Source organism: Saimiri boliviensis, chromosome 8, assembly GCF_048565385.1.
Source record: "Saimiri boliviensis isolate mSaiBol1 chromosome 8, mSaiBol1.pri, whole genome shotgun sequence".
In the NCBI taxonomy this organism is placed as follows: Eukaryota; Metazoa; Chordata; class Mammalia; order Primates; family Cebidae; genus Saimiri; species Saimiri boliviensis.
This window is the reverse complement of record NC_133456.1, coordinates 74,093,665-74,115,551: the sequence shown is the minus strand read 5'-3', so window position 1 is coordinate 74,115,551 and position 21,887 is coordinate 74,093,665. Positions and strand designations below refer to the sequence as shown.

Sequence of the window (21,887 nt, the reverse complement as noted above, 5' to 3'; positions counted from 1 at the left end):
GGCCCTTGACTCCCCTGAATCAGATGAGCAGGTAAACATGTTCTTATCTGTCCTTTCTGCAGGAATTCCTTCTGTGTCATGCTCAGAGAATGGGTTCAGTATATGGAGCCCTCAGGCAGTATGCCCTCTGAATGTTTTTCATTTTTTATTTGCTGACAGTAACTAAAGAATAATCGTATTTTTTAAAGAGGAAACCTTGGTTTCTGATAACGTTGTTGTGTTGTATCTTCATTGCCTATAGCCGTCATTACTTCCTCTAGCCGCACTACAGAATTGGCACAGACTGGATTAATGCTTCCAAAGACAGAAGGAAGGACCTTGGCACCTGAACTGACCAGCCCTGTGGTCCTGATCCCACAGGAGTCACTCATCAGGACTTACCAGACTGTTGCTCTTGGATTTCATCTGCCGGGCTGATGATTTGGCTTGGCCAAGAGTCTTGCCAAGACTTTAATCTAGGCCTCTTGTTCAAGATGGATTCCCAGGTGATGTTGCTGGCTATGGTATGATCCTTTCACACCAAGGATTTCACTTTTTAAAACGCGTTTCTTTAAAAGAAGCCTTGATAATGAGAGTGGGGGTAGGAGGCAGCAGATTTGGAAGACTGTGGCCCGTCGTGTCCTGGAGCAGGGCGAAGGGAGGAGAAAGACAGTTCCCACATCATCGCGGCTGTGTGCCCTTTACCCCTTTTCAGGATCCTTAGATTTGTCTCCCTCTACCCCGACGATTTTGCAATCATGTGCCTTATCAGTTGTGAGTTTACAGGCAAAGCAATTTCCCAAATAAATATCCCAAATGGCTATAAGTGTTCTACGTGGTGCTTGTTTGAACATGTTGCTAACTTTCAACTTCCCTCGCCAGTGGGAGTTAGGCTTGGCTGAAGATTGGACAGTCCAAAATGGTGCTTTAAGCTTTCCACTTTCAGTATGCTTCTTACCAAAATAATTCCTTGGAAACCAGGTTTTCATCTTCTTTTTCTCTCTCTGCTCCCTGTATGTGGTCACTAGTAACAGGAATAGCTACTAGATGAGCAGCAGAAAGGCACAGGGAAGAAGCAGAGTGCTGGCCTAGCCTTTACAGAATACTCAAGAGGCGGTCGCCAAATAAAAAGGATTGCCTCTGCCTTTTGTGGCTGTGTCAGATACAGGAACCACAGAAAGTAGCTTTTTCCGTTACCTGTTTCTCGTGGCTGCCGGAACCCAGTCACGTAAAGTCTTCCTTTCCCTCAAGTTCTGACAAATGCTGAGATTGTTAAGGCAGCTCTCAAGACACAAACAGTACATTTAGAAAAAGACAGGACTAGAAAACAGTGAAGTACATTTTTTAATTCCATGCGTTTGTTTGCTTTGATAGTCGTTCTTGTTCCCATTGCTGTTCAACGCAGAGAGGGAGCCGGCATCAGAGACACTGGGAGCTGGGGACTGACAGTACAGGAGACCGGAGCGGGGGCAGGTAAGGGAGTTCATTTGGAGACTTAACCACAAAAGAGAAATTCATTTACTCCAAATCGGTAGGAGCTCAAATTATTGTAATAAAGCATCAAAGAAGGTCTTCCCACTTCCAGAGTCTGGGAAGTGGTCACTCGGGAGTGAAGAGCCACTGGGGTGATACGGCCAAGACGGGACATCTTCCCAACAGCTTGCACGTGCTGGCTGGGGTTCCCTCTGGCCTGCAGTCACTGGAGGACCCTGTCCACCTGGTCACTGGATAGCAGCCTGGGGCCAGGAGCCAGCGATCCCCTGAGTGCTGTGAAGTGGCTCTGGAGGGCAGAGCTGGGATGCTGCCAGGAGCTTCCTTACAGTGGCCTTGCCATCTGCTTAGGGCTTGGCTCTGTGAATTCCTGCCATCATACCCTGGCCACGTCATCATACCCACCTTCTGTTTCTCAGAGCAGTGAAGTCAGAGCTCCCCTCTTTAGTCACCTGTCCCTGAGAAATGCACCAGGTTCCACAAAGGTCCTCCGCTTAGCCTAGTTCAGTCCAACTTGAATAGGCATTTGCAGTATCAGTTGTAACATGCAAACAGGCAGATTAATATGATTCTAATGTGCCAGTCTGCGAGGTTGCTAACACTGGGTGTGTGAGTATGTTGGGCCGTTTGTCCTATGAAATCAGCAAAGAAGAAACATTTTGCTGCCTGGAAAGGTACTAAATTCATAGTGACAGTACAAGTCAAAGTCTCGAAAAGGGTGTCACATTGTTTTGGTATATTAGTCTCACAGAGTCAAAGAAGCAAGTAACTGGGGCTTATATGAACTTCCTGTTTATAAAAGGTGAGGAAGGAACATATTTATTCAACAGAATTGAATGATGTGAATGAAGAGACATTTTGGAATTGGATCCATCAGTGGTTGCTGTTCCTTCCATTGGAATTGTCATCCAAAAGGGCCGTGGGTAGAGCCAAGTGCCTTTCCCCTTTCACTGGTACCGCCCCTGACAGCCACAGGTGAATCCATAAGAGAACACTGGTGCAAGCCTGTCGTTCTCCCATTGGGACTAACTCAAGCTCAAATGGCAATTCCAATCAAGTGGCAATTGTTGCTCCAAGTGACATGTTGAGAGGTTCTGAGGCTGTGTCTAGGCTCAGTAGGAAACATACGGGAGGCCAAAGCAGGAGGATTGCTAGAACCCAGAGTTCGAGGCCAGCCTGGGCAACATAGGGAAACCCCCATCTCTACAGAAAACAAAACAAAACTGGGCATGGTGGCACACGTCTGTGCTTCCAGCTACTCGGGAGGCTGAGGTAAGCCATGATCATCCCACTGCATTCCAACCTGGTGACAGAGTGAGATCCTGCCTCAAAAAAAAAAGTGGGTTGGCGCCAGGAAAACCCCAAACCAGCACATCTATTACTTATAGACAAGGAGAGGGGAATAATTTAGCATGACGAAGCTCTACAGTAGATGTCCAGTACTTATAAATCCTACTCAAAATCTCTTTAATTCTAAAAGGATTGATTTGTTGACATCCACATTTTAAAATACAGTATCTTAACTTCCACTAGCGAGACGAAGATGCTAGCTTAGAATAAGAGCTAGCATCTTCATCTTTCTAAGTAGGCGCCTCCCACCATCTTGCAAACAAGTCTAAACTTAAGTGGCGGTAAGGTCCATTATAATTTCAAAGTAGATGCAGGCTTCTCCGTCCCTCTGCAAAGCAATTTTAAGAGGAATTGTTACCCAGAGGATATGATCTAGAAATAGATGGAAATCAAAACCAAATGCTCATCTGCAATCTAAATTAAGTCATCATCTTGCAGTCAGTCAAAAACAGATGTTAACTGTACATGAACATTCATCCCAAGATGCTTAAACTTTCCATCAATGAAGCAGCTTGAAACCATAGGCTTAGGAGATTCCTGGAAGCACTGTTGTAACACACTTGTCAGGACTGAAGAATAGCTCGTAACTTCCCTGAGCTCTCGATTCAACACTCTTCAGATGACTGTGCAGTCGTTCTCCAAGAAACATACATAAATTCAAGATTTTCCTGGTTATCACAAGGCGGGCAAGCAAAGGACTAGTATTTTCCTTTTTAACCTCCAGTAAGGATATCATTCTTCTCTGAAACCTCTAGTCAATTCTACTTATCAAAATGTGTCCAATATGGACTTTATTCAACTCTTGACTATACAATGAATGACTGATATTCAGCCGCTACCTACTACCCTACCATAACAGTTAATCCAGATAAGGTGTATGACAATAGCGTAACAGATAATCAAGAAGAGAATTCAAAAAAACTGATCAAAATTATGAGGTATCAGTGTAGGTTTTCTAGGAAGACCATCACCGAAAGATGTAAGATAGAAGCTGACCCTCATGTTTCTCTGTTGCCACCAAAGGTGGGCAGGAATTGCATAAAAGTGTCAGTGTTTTATGTTGGACAGAAAGAAGACATAGAGTTGTAGCATCTCTGTTCCAAGGGATAATGAATAAGAGATTTACAGTACGATGTGATCTGAAGTCAGAGGATGGAAAATACGGCCTTTCAAGATATTTTTCCAGCCCTTGGTCCTCTAAGTGAGCAAGCCTCCTCCTTAAAGTTCTTTAGCCTTGTTCTAGGATGACATCACAGCTAGGCATTTTCTGTCATACCCTACACGTATATACAGTAGTCCTCCCTTATCTGTGGGGGATATGTTCCCCAGTGGATGCCTAAAAACCCTGATAGTACCAAACCCTATATATACTCCTTTTTTTTCTATACTTGCATATCTGTGATAAAATTTCATTTGTACATTAGGCACAGCACTCTTCCCCTTTGGGGCTGTTAGTAATTAAATAAGGGAACTTGAACATAAGCACTGTGATACCGAGACAGTTGATCTGAAAACCGAGACTGCTGCTGAGTGACTAATGGACGAGCAGCATGAATGTGCTGGACAGAGGCAGGATCACATCCAGGGTAGGAAGGGGCAAGATCTCATCGTGCTCCTCAGACTGGCGTGCAGTTTAAAACTTAGGAGTGATTTCTGGAAGTTTCCATCAAATATTTTTGGACTGCAGTTGAGCATAACTGAAACCATGAAAGGCGAAGCTGTGGATAAGAGGGGACTACTGTATACCATTTCATTTTTCAGTCTCCCTGCTCCTCCCAACTAGGAGGATAAAGGGGCCTGGCAGGAAGGAGACTGCAAACTATGTTGTCAGTTCGTGAAATGAATCCATCAGCCCTCTATGTCTGTTCCTCTCAGGACATTAAATAATTCTCTTTTAATTTCTAATATAGTCCCATGATTTTATTTCCTAAGAAACTTGAGAAAGTTTACAGCTTTTGAACTATATGTCCATCCACTATTTGACATCCTGGGGGCCATCGGCCCACGCAGGACCTTTCATGATCAAGTCAACATCACAATGTATCCATTGGGCTTCAGGGCAGAACATGCATCCTCAGATGATTGTTGTACACAGAAAATTAGGGAACACAGCTAAGATCAACACCAGGGAGCTCCCAAATGGCAGTTCCATTTTCATTCCTTCATTAAAATAATAAAATCCATAATCATTCCTGGTTAGCAATAAACACAGTCATTGTGCTACATCATAAATCACACCTTCTGATCGACAGAAAATGAGAATGAGAATATTATAAAATAAAATAACAATGATAATAATGCCATAACTTAAGGTCGTTTGTGTAGTCCAGCTACAGAATTTTACAAAATGGAATAATTTAATGCAAACAATACTGTCCTCTGTATAAATTAAACATTTTCCTTCATCCTACCTAAGAGCTATAAATCATAGATACTACATTTTAAATCAATGTATCAATATAAAGTGTAAACAAATGGAGGGCTCAAACAAGCAAAAGGAACTCGAAATTCCCTCCTGCCTTTCCTTTTTGGCTGATATAGTCAGTGAAACCCAGAGGAGGGGCAACATTTTCATGTGCATTGGAAATGGTTTAACAGCTGGCTGTGCAAGTATTTCGTAAGATTCAACGTGATGCAATGTCAAAGAGTCTAGCGAATCTAGAGAGGTTTTTTGACAGTAATCTATCTTGGAGACAGGGACTGGTACTAGGTCAACATCTATTTGTACATAAAATTCTAAGTAAAATTTTCCTCAAGGCCAAGGCACCATGAGGCACCCTGGAATGCTTTTCCGAGCCCACTACCCCGGAGCCAGGCAGGATCTCATGCTTTTGGTGATGTAAAAATCTTTCCTATCCCTGCTCAGCGTCACTTGTTCTTTCCACAAATGTCCAAATCCAGTTATTTATTGAACAAAAATGCTATTGTGCTGGGTGAGGAGCTGCCTTTTGCAAGTTGCTTGTTTTTGCCTTTATTCTGACAGTGGTAGCCAGTCATTAAGACTTTTTAGATAGGCCAGGTGCTGTGGCCGGGCGCTGTAATCCCAGCACTTTGGGAGGCCAAGGCAGGTGGATCACCTGAGGTCAGGAGTTTGAGACAAGCCTGGCCAACATGGTGAAATTCCATCTTTACTAAAAATACAAAAATAAGCCAGGCGTGGTGACAGGCGCCTGTAATCCCAGCAACTCGGGAGGCTGCGGCAGGAGAATCACTTGAACCTGGGAGGGGGAGGTTGCAGTGAGCTAAGATCGTGCCATTGCACTCTAGCCGGGGCAAAAAGAGCAAAACTCTGTCTCAGAACAACAGCAGCAGCAGCAACAACAAAAACAAACAAACAAAAACTTCTAAGATAGAATGAGTTAGTGAATAAAAACAAGGGTGGTTTGGGCTTGGACACTGGATAGACACACACACATTCCAGCTACCTTCAAAGTCTGTTCTCCTGCTTGAATCAATATGACTCAAGTGGACAAGCAACCTGGTTCCAGAGAGGGGTGATTCCATCTTCTCCATGTAGCTGAACTGAGTCGTCCTGAGATGCAGTTTTATAAATTCCACGCTCGCTTTCCTAACACTGTTGGAGATGTTCTTCCTCTCTTACCCTTTTCTCCTCCTCACTACTGCCCCCCAACCTCTGTTGCGCAGGAAGTGGGCAGCAGGCAGCAAGGAAGTAAGCTGCTACAAGGCAATGGCACTTGAGGATGAAGGATCAACACATTGGGTCAAGGTAGCACATTTGCCAAGGCAATGACAGTGACAGCACTAAATAGGGACGTATTTGCCAAAAACAAGATTTGACACTATCTGTAAACCTCACTACCAACTGCTGCTTAAACCTCTAAAAACGAAACCAGCTTCCACAGATACAGGTTGGTTTGTTTTTCCCTTCCAGGAGGAGCACATGCCCTCGAAGACCTTGGGTGCGAGTATCTGGTCACCAGACTTTTCTAGTGATTTCCATAACCCACCTGGACAAGCTGGTTGCAGTGAATACGGTCTCTTCCCAAGCTGCCTGGAATTGCTTTTCTTTTGCTGCTCCGTGTTCTAAAATGTTCAGTGTCTTGCTCTGGCTCTTCTTGAGTCATGTACGGCCAAAAGACCTGGTCCCCTGTTCAAGCAGCAGTAATACCTCCCGGCCCCACAAATTCCCAAGGATGTTGCTCCTAAATTCCACTTATTTCTTTTTTTCCTGTTCTTTTCTTTTTATCTCTTTTTTTCTGCAAGAAATTATTGTATCTCTCTCTATCTCATATATAGTTCACTCTTTACAGTACAAAGTGTTAAAATGTCAAACAAAAATAAATATCAATGTTACAGTAGCTAGAATATTCAATAAAATAGATCCCTGCCATTCTTGATTGAAATGTTCAGTGAGACTCAATTTCATTTGGATATTATATTCCAGAGATTTGCCAAGTCTCATGTTCCTGTTATTGCAGCTCATTTCTAGGGGTGGTCAAGGTGGGGCAGTCTCTCTTCCCAGACAAAATGCTGGGAGAGAGTGGGACAAGTCTGAGGGTGGGGTGGATCTGAAATGCCAGTATAGTCACGAGATCTTCAGGATGCGTGTTCCTTTGTTACCAGGTAGCAGAGCTGTAGGGTTTATTGGTCCTAACTGTGGCATCAGAACACTCCCCATCTGAAGAGTCACAGTCCAGTTCTTCAAACTGCAAAGGATTCTGCAGAGGCAAGACAAAATAAAACCTTAATTCATTTCTAGAATCACCCCGTAAATAGATATCAAACACCTCCCACACAGCAGGCACTGCGCTTGGTAAGGGGGCTATAGAGATGAATGAGACCAGGTCCTGTCCTTGTGGGGCTTATGGAGAAAGAAGACACATGAAGATGATGATGATGACGGCTGTGACAGTAACAACAGTGCCTACCAGACCACCACTTATATCGTGCTTTCTATGCCCCACGCACTGTTGTAAGTACGTTATTAATACATCTGTTAATCCATTTAGTCCTCATGATAACCCTATGAGGCAGACGCTATTATTATCCCCATTTTACAGAGAGGTTAAGTGGCTTGCCAGGGTCCCATAGTAAGTGGAATGCTATGATTTGCATTCAGGCAGTCGGATTCCAGGGTACATACTTACAGCCACTATGCTAGCCTGCCTCTCCAAAGGCAGTACTGAACATGAAAGAAAGTGCTATCTGTGCTATGATGGCACCATCCAGGGAAGAGTCAGGATCTGGAGAGGGAAGGTTCAGACCTTAAAAAAAAATTTTTTTTTTTCAGAGGCAGGGTCTCACTGTTGCTCAGGCTAGGGTGCAGTGGTTTGATCATAGCTCACTGCAGCCTCAAACTCCTGGGCTCAAGAGATCCTCCTGCCTCAGCCTCCCCAGTAGCTGGGACTGCAGTGATGTATCATCACACTCAGCTAATAAAATTTTTTTTTGTAGAAGTGAGGTCTTGCTATGTTGCCCAGACTGATCTTAAACTCCTGACCCTAGAGTGATCTTCCTGCCTCAGCCTCCCAAAGTGCCGGGATTACAGGCGTAATCTACCGCACCTGACCTAACCTCAGACCTTTAACCATGTTGGGAAATGGGAGTGGGAAGAGGTGATTTTTGAGTTAAATCTTGACATGAAGGTTTCCTGAGCAGTTCAATGTGTGTGTGTGTCATTTCAGAGAAACTGCCCTACTTTCTGGGAGCTCTGTTGATCTCTGTACTTCTACTTTTTGGAGGCCTGATATGGCTTGGCTCTGTGACCCTACCCAACTCTCATGTTGAATTATAATTCCCAGTGTTGAGGAAGGCACCTGCTGGGAGGTCACTGGATCATGGGGGCAGATTTTCCCCTTGCTATTCTCATGATAGCAAGTGAGTTCTCACGAGATCTGACGGTTTCAAGGTGGGAGCCACTTCCCCCTTCGCTTTCTCTCTCCTGCCGCCATGTGAAGAAGACATGCTTGCTTCACATCTAACCATGACTTCACCTTCTACCATGACTGTGCTTCCTGAGGCCTCCCAGCCATGCTTCCTGTACAGCCTGTGGAACTGTGAGTCAATTAAACCTCTTTTCTTCATGAATTACCCAGTCTCAGGTAGTTCCTTATAGCATTGTGAGAACAGACTAATACAAGGTTGTTGTATCTTATTACTAAATGAAAATTGTAAAGGCTCTGCAGACTTGAACCCCAAAGAGCAAAAAAGGAAATAGTGATGGAGGAGAAGGGAGAAGCCCCCACCTCATAGCCACGTTCCTCCACACACAGCTTGCCCAGAGACATCTGAGTCTTCACACGGCGCACGGCACACTCCTTGTCAGAGAGCCCATCTGAGTGTGAGGATATGTCAATGGGAATCTCCGGCGTCTGGGACAGCAGGTCGTCTAGCTTCTCTGCCAAGCGGTCTTCAAGTTTATCAGCTAACTCATCAGGACTGTTGGAGTGGTCACTGGTATTTCCCTCCTCTCCATCAGACACAGAGAAATTCTCAGAGCTAAAGGTTGAATATGACTGGCAGCTGCTGATACAGCGATGGGGCCTAGAACCAGAAGAACCAGGAGAACTTAATCACGGGAACGACTACTTTCCTTTCCTTATCTGCCACTCGTGTTGGTAGAGATCATCTAGGTTTTTTTCCTACCATTGAGGAGGCCTAAAAAGATAGGTAGAAACTATTGAACTTTTAACGCTAAAACAATGGACTGAATTTTTATCTCCCATGAAATTCTGTGTTGAAGCCCTAATACTCAGTGCAACTGTATGTGAAGATCAGGCTTTTAGGAGGTGAACAAAGTTAAATGAAGTCATAAGGGTGGGGTCCTAATCAGATAGGATTGGTGGCCTTATAGGAAGAGGAAGAGATTATCTCCATTCCTCGCTCTGTCTTTCAGTATGCATATGCAGGGCAAAGACCAGGTGAGGAAGCAGAAGGTGGCTGTCTGCAAGCCAGGAAGAGAGCCCTCACCAGAAATGGAATCTGCTAACACCTTGATCATGGACTTCCCCAGCTCCAGAACATGAGAAATAAACTCTTGTTGTTTAAGCCATCCAATTTGGAGTATTCTGTTATGGCAGCCTGAGGTGACTAACACAAGAAGGAAATTTTAATTTCCCCTTTTATTTGGTTTATATATTTATGTGATAAACACTATGCTCCAAGTGATGGCTATGAATGGTCTGAAAACAATCAGCTTGTCTAATAACATTATGTACAGGTATGTGCAGTATGGAAATGTCCAAACTGAAATTATGCCCCTTATTTAGGGAGTTATAGATTCTCACAGGTGAAAAAGACTTTGCAGAGTCTCTGGACTAACCCATTTCCCACATGAGAAAACTGGAGCCAGAGAAGGGCAGTGACCTGGTTAAGGCCACTCCATCAGAAAAGGCAGAGCTGAGGCTTGGGCTGGGTCTACACACACTTTGATCAGTGTCCTTCTCTAACTCCCATCCCTCACCTCCCCATCAATCCACCCCAGCTTCATTTCACAGAGTCCAGTGTCCATTGGGCCTGGTGGCCCTGGAGGCCCAAGTGCCTTCACTGCCCCTGTTGACCAACCTCCAACAGAAATGAGCTTGGAAGGAACATTCACTCTGCAGCTGTGGGTACTGCCCAGGCAGTTAGGACCTCATGCCTAAATGAAACTAAATGTTAGCTAACCTAGTTAACATCTAGGTTTAGCTCTGGTAAGCCAAAGCTTCTGGGGAGATAATTTACAAAAGTTCCTCAGTTCCTTCCCATTGTTTACAAGCAGCTTAGTAAATAAGAATATTAGCTTACAATGGTTTAAAAAATATAACAAAACAAATAAAGACTGCCTTTTTCTTTTGCCAGTGTCTGATCTTTCTGTATTTCTTAGTACAAAGACTTTTTTTTTTTTTTTTTTTTTGAGACAGAGTCTCACTCTTATTGCCCAGGCTGGAGTACAGTAGCACTATTCGGCTCATTGCAACCTCTGCCTCCCTGGTTCAAGCAATTCTCCTGCCTCAGCCTTCTGAGTAGCTGGGATTACAGGCACACGCTACCATGCCCAGCTAATTTTTTGTATTTTTAGTAGAGACGGGGTTTCACCATGTTGACCAGGATGGTCTCGATCTCTTGACCTCATGATCCACCCGCCTTGGCCTCCCAAAGTGCTGGGATTACAGGCTTGAGCCACCGCACCCGGCCTAATTTTTGTATTTTTAGTAGTGACAGGATTTGGCCATGTTGGCCAGGCTGGTCTTGAACTCCTGACCTCAGGTGATCCACCTGCCTCAGCCTCCCAAAGTGCTGGGATTACAGGCATGAGCCACAGCTCCCGGCCTAGTACAAAGAGATTTTATGCCATATGGCCTAGGCCTGGCTGATGCCCAGGCCAGGTGATGAGGTGAGAGTTGGTGGGGGGTCAGCGGGACAGATCAGGGATATATAAGAAGAGGCCACCAAGAGCCCAGGAATAGCAGAGAATGAGAACAGATTTCAATTTTGTGCATAATGTGGGGATCCAGAATATAATTTATCAAAGGGCCAGGAGTCCTTTGGTTTGTAGGGAATTCCTGTCTTGGGGCAGATACACATACCTTCCTGGGGAGACTCTTAGAGCATTACTCTTCAAGAACAGAATGTCTATTGGCAGAAAAGACCTCCTAGTAGGGAAACTATCTTCTCCTCTACATTAGGGGCAGCTTTTGTTCTAGAAGTGAGGGGAAATGGCCCTTATTTACTCCTACCAGGAATATTATTATCGCTAACTAAGCAAGAAGCTATTTCTAAGGCTGGGTTGAAGGTGGACTCAACTTATCTAATCACGTTTAACTTGAGGTATAAAATCTAAGGCATAGGGAATGCTCTGGACTGAATTGTCTTCCTCCCAAATCCATCAGTTGAAGCTCTAACCTCCAATCTAACTGTATCTAGATAGACCCTCTAGATAGAATCTTTAGGAGGTAATTAATGTTAAACGAGGTCATAAGAGTGGGGGCCTAATCCAATAAGACTGTGACCTTTTAAAAGGAGGAAGATCTCTCTCTGCCATGTGGGGAAACGGCAAGAAGGTGGCTGTCTGCAAGCCAGGATGAGAGCCTTCATCAGGGACTAAGTAAGCTAGAACCTTGATCTTGAACTTCCCCAGCTCCAGAATTGTGAGAAATAAATTTCTGTTGTTTAAGCATCCAGTTTGTGTTACAGAAGCCCGAGCAGACAAACACAGGAGGCACACTAGAAACCAATACAATTACCCATAAAACAGCGTGGCCATCTGTCGCAAATGGCCCACCGTATTCTCAATTGTAGCCTCAAATCTATGAGCTCCTCATCGTGAGGTTGCTGTAAAATAAATGCTGATGAGCCGGGCGCGGTGGCTCAAGCCTGTAATCCCAGCACTTTGGGAGGCCGAGGCGGGTGGATCACGAGGTCAAGAGATCGAGACCATCCTGGTCAACATGGTGAAACCCCGTCTCTACTAAAAATACAAAAAATTAGCTGGGCATGGTGGCGTGTGCCTGTAATCCCAGCTACTCAGGAGGCTGAGGCAGGAGAATTGCCTGAACCCAGGAGGCGGAGGTTGCGGTGAGCCGAGACCGTGCCATTGCACTCCAGCCTGGGTGACAAGAGCGAAACTCCGTCTCAAAAAAAAAAAAAAAAAAAAAAATAAATAAATAAATAAATGCTGATGAACTAGGATCTGCTGTGCACGGACAATTGCCAAAAGGTGGCAACAGGGAAACATGAACACAGGGAGTTCCAAGTTCCCCGGCGGTGGCTGCCGGGGAATGACCTGTGGTTGAAGAGCAGGTGTGGCAAACTTAGGGTTTTTCCCCACTCCACTAAAAGCCATCGTGTGCATTTGTTGGTTTTACCTCTGTCTTCGTGGAAATTCAACTTCACTATCCACTTCCCCTTCTTCCTCTTCTGAGGAGTCATCTCCACTCTGAGGAGAACAAGAAAAAATAGAGTTTTATTTATGTCAGTGTCACTCTCTCTCACCCCATCCCCACTACCTGTAAAAAATGTAATTATCGTCAAAAGGCATTTAGTAGTAGCTTGCTGAATGTCATCTTTAAACATGTATGTCCTCATTATTCATTTAGCAGCTTTCCAGGGTACCCACAATGGCGGGCCTGCGTTAGATGCTGAAAGACGCGTAGAAGGGAGTAAAACTTGATCTGTGTCCTCAGGGAGGTGATGGCTCCATTAAAGGGTCCAGAGGTAAGTGATGGGGAGGGAAGCTGAAGAGGACGTCTTGGATTTGGGAGCAGTCTCTTGTAACCATTGTCACTGGTGGTTCCAGGGTCTGTTATAGAAGTGATCTTTCAAATCTTCAAAGCCCAACAATTGCTTTTCCCCTTTTTATATACCAATCACTTTTTAACTAATATTACATAGTTAGAGATAGACATTTTTGAGAGTCACACTATATCCTGTTTGTACTGTATGCCTCGCTCCATTAATACAATACTGCATACAAAATTGGTGTTATCCCTATAAATATATATAATTATTGTTTGCCAATTAAAAGAAAGTGCTTAATGCATTTTTACCGAGTCAGCATGTTGGCAGCAATAAGGGAGCTCCGGCTGGGACATCTGGGGCCCTGTGATTGCTGGGGCTCTGTGGTTGATCTGGAAGGCAGGGTAAGTGTCCTGCCTGAGGTGATCTTTCAGAGAACTCATCTCAAACCAAGGGCAGAAGAGCAGCCACACTTGAGATCAACTGTCCTTAGCCACAGCATAATGATATGCTGGATTACCTAGTCGCTTGTAAGGTGGGTAATTGGGTACAAGGAGTCATACCAGATATTGAGAATAATTTTCCTTTTTAAAAGTCGGTTCTAAAATATCATCACTCTTACTGATTTGTATTCTGATATACTTTTTTTTTAAATGGGAAAGACAGAGATGAAGTTATCCTGACTGCCGAGATGAGTAGTTTCCCCTAGGAGTACCCGCGGGAGTAGGCTTTGGTAAAGAGAAGTTGAGCTGCTCTGTGGGAGTGAGGTCCTAACGAGGCCAGATGCACAAGGTGTGTGTTCTGTAGGCTAAAGACCCATAGATGGTCTCAAAATGACATGAGAAAGGTTCAGAGATACATGTTATTTGAAGGAGCCTGGGGGATGGGGTGACTGCTAAAGGCTGTGGGGTTTTTGGGGTGATAAAAGTGTGGTACAATTGGTTGTGGTGATAGTTACACAACTCCGTGGAAAAAAGCATTGAACTCTATACTTTAAAAGGAAGGATCGTATGGTATGCAAATTAATAAAGAAGTTACCAAAAAATACAAGTTACTGGCCGTTGGAGTTGAAGGAGCAGAGAATGGATTGGCCCAAATCAACTGCACCAGCTGAAACACAATTTTTGTTTATTTACTTACTTAGTTTTTGAGACAGAGTGTTGCTCTGTTGCCCAGGCTGGAGTGCAGTGGTGTGATCTCGGCTCACTGCAAACTCCGCCTCCTGGGTTCAAGTGATTCTCCTGCTTCAGCCTCCTGAGTAGCTGGAATTACAGGTGCACCCCACCATGCCCAGCTAATTTTTGTATTTTTAGTAGAGAAAGGGTTTTACCATGTTGGCAGGCTGGTCTCGAACTCCTGACCTCAGGTGATCTGCCCGCCTTGGCGTCCCCAAGTGCTGGGATTACAGGCGTGAGCCACCACACCCAGACCCCGAAACACAATTTAATCTCTGGGATTGCTTAGTCAGCACAGGAGCAGCAGCGTAGGTGGACAGGGAAATGCAGTTCCCAGAAAACAGCCCTCAGCTTCAGCTTCTTCTCTACTCAATGCCTAGTTGATCAAACATACTCATTACATGTTATGCCCTTTCATTCCTTCAGCTAAATTTCTGATGAACAATGATGATGAGATGAAACCAAAATTAGAACTGGGTGGGTATCTACCATGTTGTAAACACTTTTCCTACATAATCTTATTTTTTGACCCATAGCAAGAAGAGCTAATACCTTTGGAAAGGTGCCAGGTTCCAGGCCCTGTTCTAAACGCTTTATATGTATGAATGCATGTAATCTTCTTATCAAATGATGAGGCAGAGTCCAGTATTAGACCCATTTTATAGACAAGGAAACTGAGGTCCATAGAGGCACTAAGTGGAAGAGCCTGGCTTTAAAGTGAGATCTGTCTGGCTCCGAGGCCCGTGCTGTGAACTGCTCTGGTAGTCTGCTTCCCAGCTGACAAATCCGAGGCAGCCAGTGGATAAGGAGAAGAGAAACAGATTTCAATGACTAAGAACTGTCTGGGTCGTGACGCTTGTCAATTAAGGCAATGTGGGGCCAGGCCCAGAGGCCTGTGTAATCCCAGCACTTTGGGAGGCCGAGGTGGGTGGATCACAAGGTCAGGAGTTCAAGACCAACCTGGCCCATATGGTAAAACCCCATCTCTACTAAAAGTACAAAAATTAGCCAGGTGTGATGGCGGGTGCCTGAAGTACCAGCTACTTGGGAGGCTGAGGCAGGAGAATCACTTGAAAATGGGAGGCAGAGGTTGCAGTGAGCCAAGATGGCATCACTACACTCTAACCTGGGTGACAGAGCAAGATTCCGTTTCAAAAAAAAAAAAAAATTTAAGGCAATGTTTTCCAAAGTAAATTGTGAAGAAAGGCAATGCCAGGGGGGATTAATAGGTGTTAATTTTAAAAGGCTGTATGTTCAAATAGGGGAGGGAAATGCTTGGTTAAACAAGCTGACCATGTGATTTCTCAAAGTGGAGGATTTGGTCATCTGCATGAGGGAATAAGAGAATACCGTGCTTCTTCAACTAAAACTTATTCATAACATCCCTCAGAACTAGACTGCTAGGATAGCGGTTTCCAAACTATTTTGATTACATATCCCTACTCTACAGTTATTTTTTCTTTTTTTTTTTGAGATGGAGTCTCGCTCTGCTGCCCAGGCTGGAGTGCAACAGTGCGATCTCGGCTCACTGCTACCTCCACCACCCAGGTTCAGGCAATTCTCATGCCTCAGCCTGCCAAGTAGCTGGGATTACAGGTGCATGCTACCATACCTGACTAATTTCTGTATTTTTTTTTAATAGAGGTGGAATTTTACTATGTTGGCCAGCCTGGTCTTTAATTCCTGACCTCAAGAGATCCACCTGCCTCGGTCCCTCAAAGTGCTGGGATTATAGGCTTGAGCCACCACACCCATCCCATATCCCCAATATATAGTTATCTACTCATAAATTATTATGCATACATTTGATTCAGTCCTCTGGGTCAGTGGTTCCTAAAGTGTATTCTGTAGCTTAACACTTACGTAGTATGGAAAGAACGAATTTAAAGTAAAATAAGTTTCTATTCATGTTTCTTTCATCTTATCCTTTTATAAAGTGTATGGTTTTTACATATGCTTTCTAATGTGTGTAACACGACAGGCTCTGACATTCTTTGAAGGCAGTGACGCAGGCTACTCTTGCCGGTACACTTTACCTTTTGCAGAGGCCTTGTTTTTCGAGGTAGCACTGGAGGAGTGATGAGCTGAGTGGTGCCGAGGGATGACTCAGACCTACAGCTGCTGAATCCTTTTTCTTCCATTTTCTCAGAACTCTGGGCATTTTCCAAGAGAGGATTATGTGCTGGTGACTTGGAACGGTCAGGGCTCCTCCCCGCTGGCTCAGCAGAGGGCACATCTAAGGATCCATACTGTTCTGGTCTGCACTGAAGGCAGGGGTCATAAGGGTCAGCATGGCAACAGCCCCAGGGACCAGCCTGGCCCCTGTCAGGCTCAGAACTTCTCCAGCAGTCTGCAGCCATGGCCGTGGAGATGAGGTCAGGGCTCGAGCCAGGCAGCTGTCTCTGGGCGTGGTTGCTGAGTGGGCTCCGCAGGGCCGCTGCTGGGCCAAAATACCGCAGGTTGTTGGCGCAGGCTGCAATGTCCTGTCCGTGAATATTGAGTCTGGGATGGTGACTCTGGGACGTGGCAGGAGGGGGCTGCTGGTATTGCTGCTGCAGAGGATTATGGTGATGGAGAGAAGGGTACTGGGATTGAGCGTGGTGTAGGTAAGAGGGATGGGGTGAATTTTCCTGGGCTGGCTGGTTTTTCAAGATTGAGGCAAAGTCACTATGGCTGCCTCTGCTATTCCCTCGGCGGTGGCGTGGTTTGCTTCGATATCGGCTCTTGCTGCTAGAGGTGGACATTTTGGGACTTCCGGACAAAGGGGATGCCGTGGGAGCCACTTCTGTAGTGGGGATCCCTTCTGATCTCAACAAGTCTGGTCTAGGAGAAAAGAACAGGTTTAGTTTTAAACACATGAAAACACATTTGAGTTTGGGGAAATGTATCCTAAAACATAAAATACACAGACTCTTTGAATCAGCAGTCACCAGGATTTATCCAATGGAGATAACATATGAGGGGTCTTCAAAATGTTCACGGAAAACACATGTTATGAAAAAAATATGCATGGATCTCAAAATTTTTTGCACTGAAACAAACTCATACCAACTTGTTGGTAACGTGTAAACATGATCTAGTTTGAGGCACTAAGAAAGATCGCTTTGAAAAGAGCCCCTATCAGAGCAATATGAATTCTGCTACAGTTGAAGAACAAACATTAAATCTGTGGTAAAGCTTAAGTGAAAGAATGGTGAAAACATTGATGCTTTATGAAAAGTTTATGGGGACAATGTCCCAAATAACTCAGCAGTTTACAAATGGATAACGTCTTTAAGAAGAAATGGGCCGGGCGCGGTGGCTCATTCCTGTAATCCCAGCACTTTGGGAGGCTAAAGCGGATGGATCACGAGGTCAAGAGATCAAGACCATCTTGGCCAACATGGTGAAACCCTGTCTCTACGAAAAATACAAGTTAGCTGGGCATGGTGGCTTGCATGTGTAGTCCCAGCTACTTGGGAGGCTGAGGGAAGAGAATCACTTGAAACCAGGATGCAGAGGTTGCAGTGGGATGAGATTGTGCCACTGCACTCCAGTCTGGTGACAGAGCAAGACTCCATCTCACCAAAAAAAAAAAAAAAAAAAAAAAAGTTGGTGGGGAGGGATGAGATGATGTTGAAGATGAAGCCCACAGGAGCAGTTCAACCACATCAATTTGTGAGAAAAAAATTCATCTTATTCATGCCCTAATTGACAAGAACTGAAGATTAACAGCAGAAACAACAGACATCTCATCTGGCTCAGCTTACACAATTCTGATAGAAAAATTAAAGCTGAACAAACTTTCCACTCAATGGGAATCAAACCGTTGCATTCAGATCAGCTGCGTACAAGAGCAGAACTTGCACACAACAGAAATTTTAAACACTTGGGATCAAGATCTTCAAACATTTCTTTGAATAAGTGAAATTGTAATAGGAGATGAAACACAGCTCTACCAGTATGATGCTGAAGACAAAGCACAATTAAAGTAATTGCTACCAAGAGGTGAAACTGGTCCAGTTAAAGCAGACTGGTCAAGAGTAAAGGTTGGCCGGGAATGGTGGCTCACACCTGTAATCCCAGCACTTTGGGAGGCCAAGGTGGGTGGATCACCTGAAGTCAGGAGTTTGAGACTAGCCTGGCCAACATGGTGAAACCTCATGTTTCCAAAAAATACAAAAATTAGCCGGGCATGGTGGTGGGCACCTGTAATCCCAGTTACTTGGGAGGCTGAGGCAGGAGAATCACTTGAACCCAGGTTGCAGAGGTTGCAGTGAGCTGAGATTGGGCCACCGCACTCCAGCCTAGGTGACAAGAGTGAAACTCCATCTCAAAAAAAAAAAAAGAAAGTAAAGGTCAGCCAGGTACAGGCTCATGCCTGTAATCCCAATACTTTAGGAGGACTGCTTGAGGCCAGGAGTTTGAGACCAGTCTGGGCAACCTAGCAGGACCCTGTCTCTACAAATCAAAAAAAAAAAAAAAGCAAAGGTTATGGCAACAGTTTTTTGGGGATGCTCAAAGCATTTTGCTTGTTGACTTTCTGGAGGGCCAAAGAATGACAATATCTGCTTATTATGGGAGTGTTTTAGAAACTTAGCCAAAGTATTAGCAGAAAAAAGTCCAGGAAACCTTCACCAGAGGGTCCTTCTCCACCATGACAATGCTCCTGCTCATTCATCTCATCAAACAAAGGCAATTTTTCAAGAGCTTCTGTGGGAGATCATTAGGCGTCCACCTTGCAGTTCTGATTTGGCTCCTTCTTTCTGTTTCCTAATCTTAAAATACCTTTAAAGGGCATCCATTTTTCTTCAGTTAATAATCTGAAAAAGACTGTATTGACATGGATACATTCCCAGGACCCTCAGTTTTTTAGGGATGAATTAAATGGCTGATAAAATCACTTACAAAACTGTCTTAACCTTGATGGAGCTTATGTTCAGAAGTAAAGTTTATATTTTTAGTTGTTATGGTTTATAATTACATTTTCCATGAACTTTTTGAAGTCCCCTCATATGTGCATCAAAATATATGTTTGATGATGTTATGTTACAGTATTATTTGAAATAGCAAAAAGCTGGAAACAACCTACATTTCCACTGACAGGATTTCTGTTATTCCTTCTGTATTATATCCTATGCCTCACTAGCTGATATGGTTCGGCTCTGTGTCCCCACCCAAATATCTCATGTCAAATTGTAATCCCCACATGTTGGGGAAGGGACCTGGTGAGAGGTGATTGGATCATGGGTACAGCTTCCCCAATGCTGTTCTTGTGATAGTGAGTTCTCATAAGATCTGATAGTTTAAAAATATGTGGCAGCTCCCCCATCACTTTCTCTCTCGCTGCCATGTAAGACATGCCTCGCTTCCCCTTCACCTTCCACCATGATCGTAAGTTTCTGGAGGCTTCTCCAGCCACATGGAACTGTGAGTCAATTAAACTTCTTTTCTGTATTAATTACCCAGTCTCAGGTAGTTCTTTATAGCAGTGTGAAAAAGGACTGATACAGAAAATTGGTACCAGGGGAGTGGCACTCCCATAAAGAGATCTGAAAATGTGGAAGCAGCTTTGGAATCAGGTAATGGGCAGAGAATGGAACAGTCTGGGAGGACTCAGATGAAGACAGGAAGATGTGGGAAAGTTTGGAACTTCCTAGAGACTTGTTGAATGGTTTTGGCAAAAATGCTGATATCGACAATGAAATCCAAACTGAGATGGTCTCAGATGGAGATGAGGAACTTATTGGGAACTGGAGTGAAGGTCACTCTTGCTAATCTTTACCAAAGAGACGGACAGCATTTTGCCCCTGCCCTAGAGATCTGTGGAACTTTGAACTTGAGAGGGAAGATTTAGAGTATCTGGTGGAAGATATTTCTAAGCAGCAAAGTGTTCAAGATGTAGCCTCGCTGTTCTTAACAGCATACAGTTATATGCATTCACAAGGAACTTACATTTAAAAGGGAAGTAGAGCATAAAAATTTGGAAAATTTTCAGCCTGACCATGCAGTAGAAAAGAAAAAAAAATAACCATTTTCTGGGGGAGAAATTCAAGCCATGGTTGCAGAAATTCACATAAATAAAGAGGGGCTAAATGTTAACTGCAAAAACAATGGAGAAAACGTCTCCAGGGCATTTCAGAGATCTTTGTGGCAGCCCCTTCCATCACAGGCCCAGAGGTCTATGAGGGGAAAATGGTTTCATGGGCCAGACCTAGGGCCCAGCTGCTCTATGTAGTCTCAGGTCATGGTATCCTGCATCCCAGCTGCTCCAGCTACAGCCATAACTAAAAGGGGCCGAGGTATAGCTCAAGCCATTGCTTCAGAGGTGCAAGCCCCAAGCCTTGGTGGCTTCCACATGTGTTGGGCTTGTAGGTGCACAGAAGGCAAGAGTTTGGGAACCTCTGTCTAGATTTCAGAGGACGTATGGAAACACCTGGATGTCCAGGCAGAAGTCTGCTGAGGGGTGGAGCCCTCATGGAGAACCTCTACTGGGGTAGTGTGGAGGGGAACTGTGGGGTTGGAGCCTGCACACTGAGTCCCCACTGGGGCACCGCCTAGTAGAGCTGTGAGAAGACAGCCACCATCCTCCAAACCCCAGAATGGTGGATCCACCAATAGCTTGCAGCATGCATCTGTAAAAGTCACAGGCACTCAATGCCAGCCTGTGAAAGTAGCCACAGGGGCTGTATCCTGCAAAGCCATAGGGGTGGTGCTGCCCAAAGCCTTGGGAGCTTACCCCTTGCATCAGTGTGGCCTGGATGTGAGACATGGAGTCAAAGTAGATTATTTCAGAGCTATAAGATTTAATGATAGATCTGCTGGGTTCTGGATTTGCATGAGCCTGTAGCACCTTTGTTTTGACTGATTTCTCCCTTTGGAATGGGGGTGTTTACCCAAAGCCTGTACCCACATTGTGCCTTGGAAGTAAGTAACTTATTTTTGATTTTGGAGGCTCACAGGTGGAAGGGACTTTCCTTGTCTCATCTGAGACAGGGACTTGGACTTTTGAGTTAATGCTGAAATGAGTTAAGACTTTGGGGGTTGTTGGGAAGGCATGATTGGTTTTGAAATGTGAGAAGGACATGAGATTTGGGAGAGGCTGAGGTGGAATGATATGATTTGGCTCTGTGTCCTCACCCAAATCTCATGTTGAATCCTCATATGTCAAGGTAGGGACCTGGTATGAGGTGATTGGATTATGGGGACAATTTGCCCCATGCTGTTCTCATGCTAGTGAGTTCTCAAGGGATCTGATGGTTTAAAAGTGTGTGGCAGTTTCCCCCTCACTCTCTCTTGCTGCCATGTAAGACATGCCTTGCTTCCCCTTCGTCTTCCACCATGATCGTAAGTTTCCTGAGGCGTCCCCAGCCATGTGGAACTGTCGAGTCAATTAAACCTCTTTTCTTTATAAATTATCTAGTCTCAGGCTAGGTGTGGTGGCTCACACCTGTAATCCCAGCACTTTGGGAGGCCAAGGAGGGCAGATTGCTTGAGCTCAGGAGTTCGAGATCAGCCTGGGCAACACTGAACAACATAGTGAGACCTGTCCTAAAAAAAAATAAATAAATAGCCCAGTCTCAGGTAGTTCTTTATGGTGGTGTTAAAACAGACTAGTACACTAGTCTAGGAACGCAATCCTCTTTAACTTATAATTCTGCTCTACAGGCTTTTTGATCTCTTCCTCATAGCCCTAGCTATCAGCTTGGTGCCAATATGCCAGTGTATTGGCATGAG

The 21,887-nt window shown here is 44.6% G+C and overlaps 1 protein-coding gene across 13 annotated transcripts in view; it reads right to left on the bottom strand.

The window, feature by feature from the left end:
- Window positions 1-847: 847 nt before the first annotated feature.
- Window positions 848-21,887, bottom strand: part of MAP3K13 (mitogen-activated protein kinase kinase kinase 13) — a 184,917-nt gene continuing 163,877 nt past the window's right edge. For all 13 annotated transcript variants that reach the window (XM_074404652.1, XM_074404651.1, XM_074404662.1 and 10 more), the window contains 4 exons: window positions 16,208-16,994; window positions 12,627-12,697; window positions 9,027-9,324; window positions 848-7,499 (listed from right to left, as the gene is read on the bottom strand). In XM_074404652.1, coding sequence (XP_074260753.1) covers window positions 7,398-7,499; window positions 9,027-9,324; window positions 12,627-12,697; window positions 16,208-16,994 — 1,258 coding nt within the window. In that variant the 3' untranslated portion in view covers window positions 848-7,397. The remainder of the gene's footprint in view (window positions 7,500-9,026; window positions 9,325-12,626; window positions 12,698-16,207; window positions 16,995-21,887) is intronic.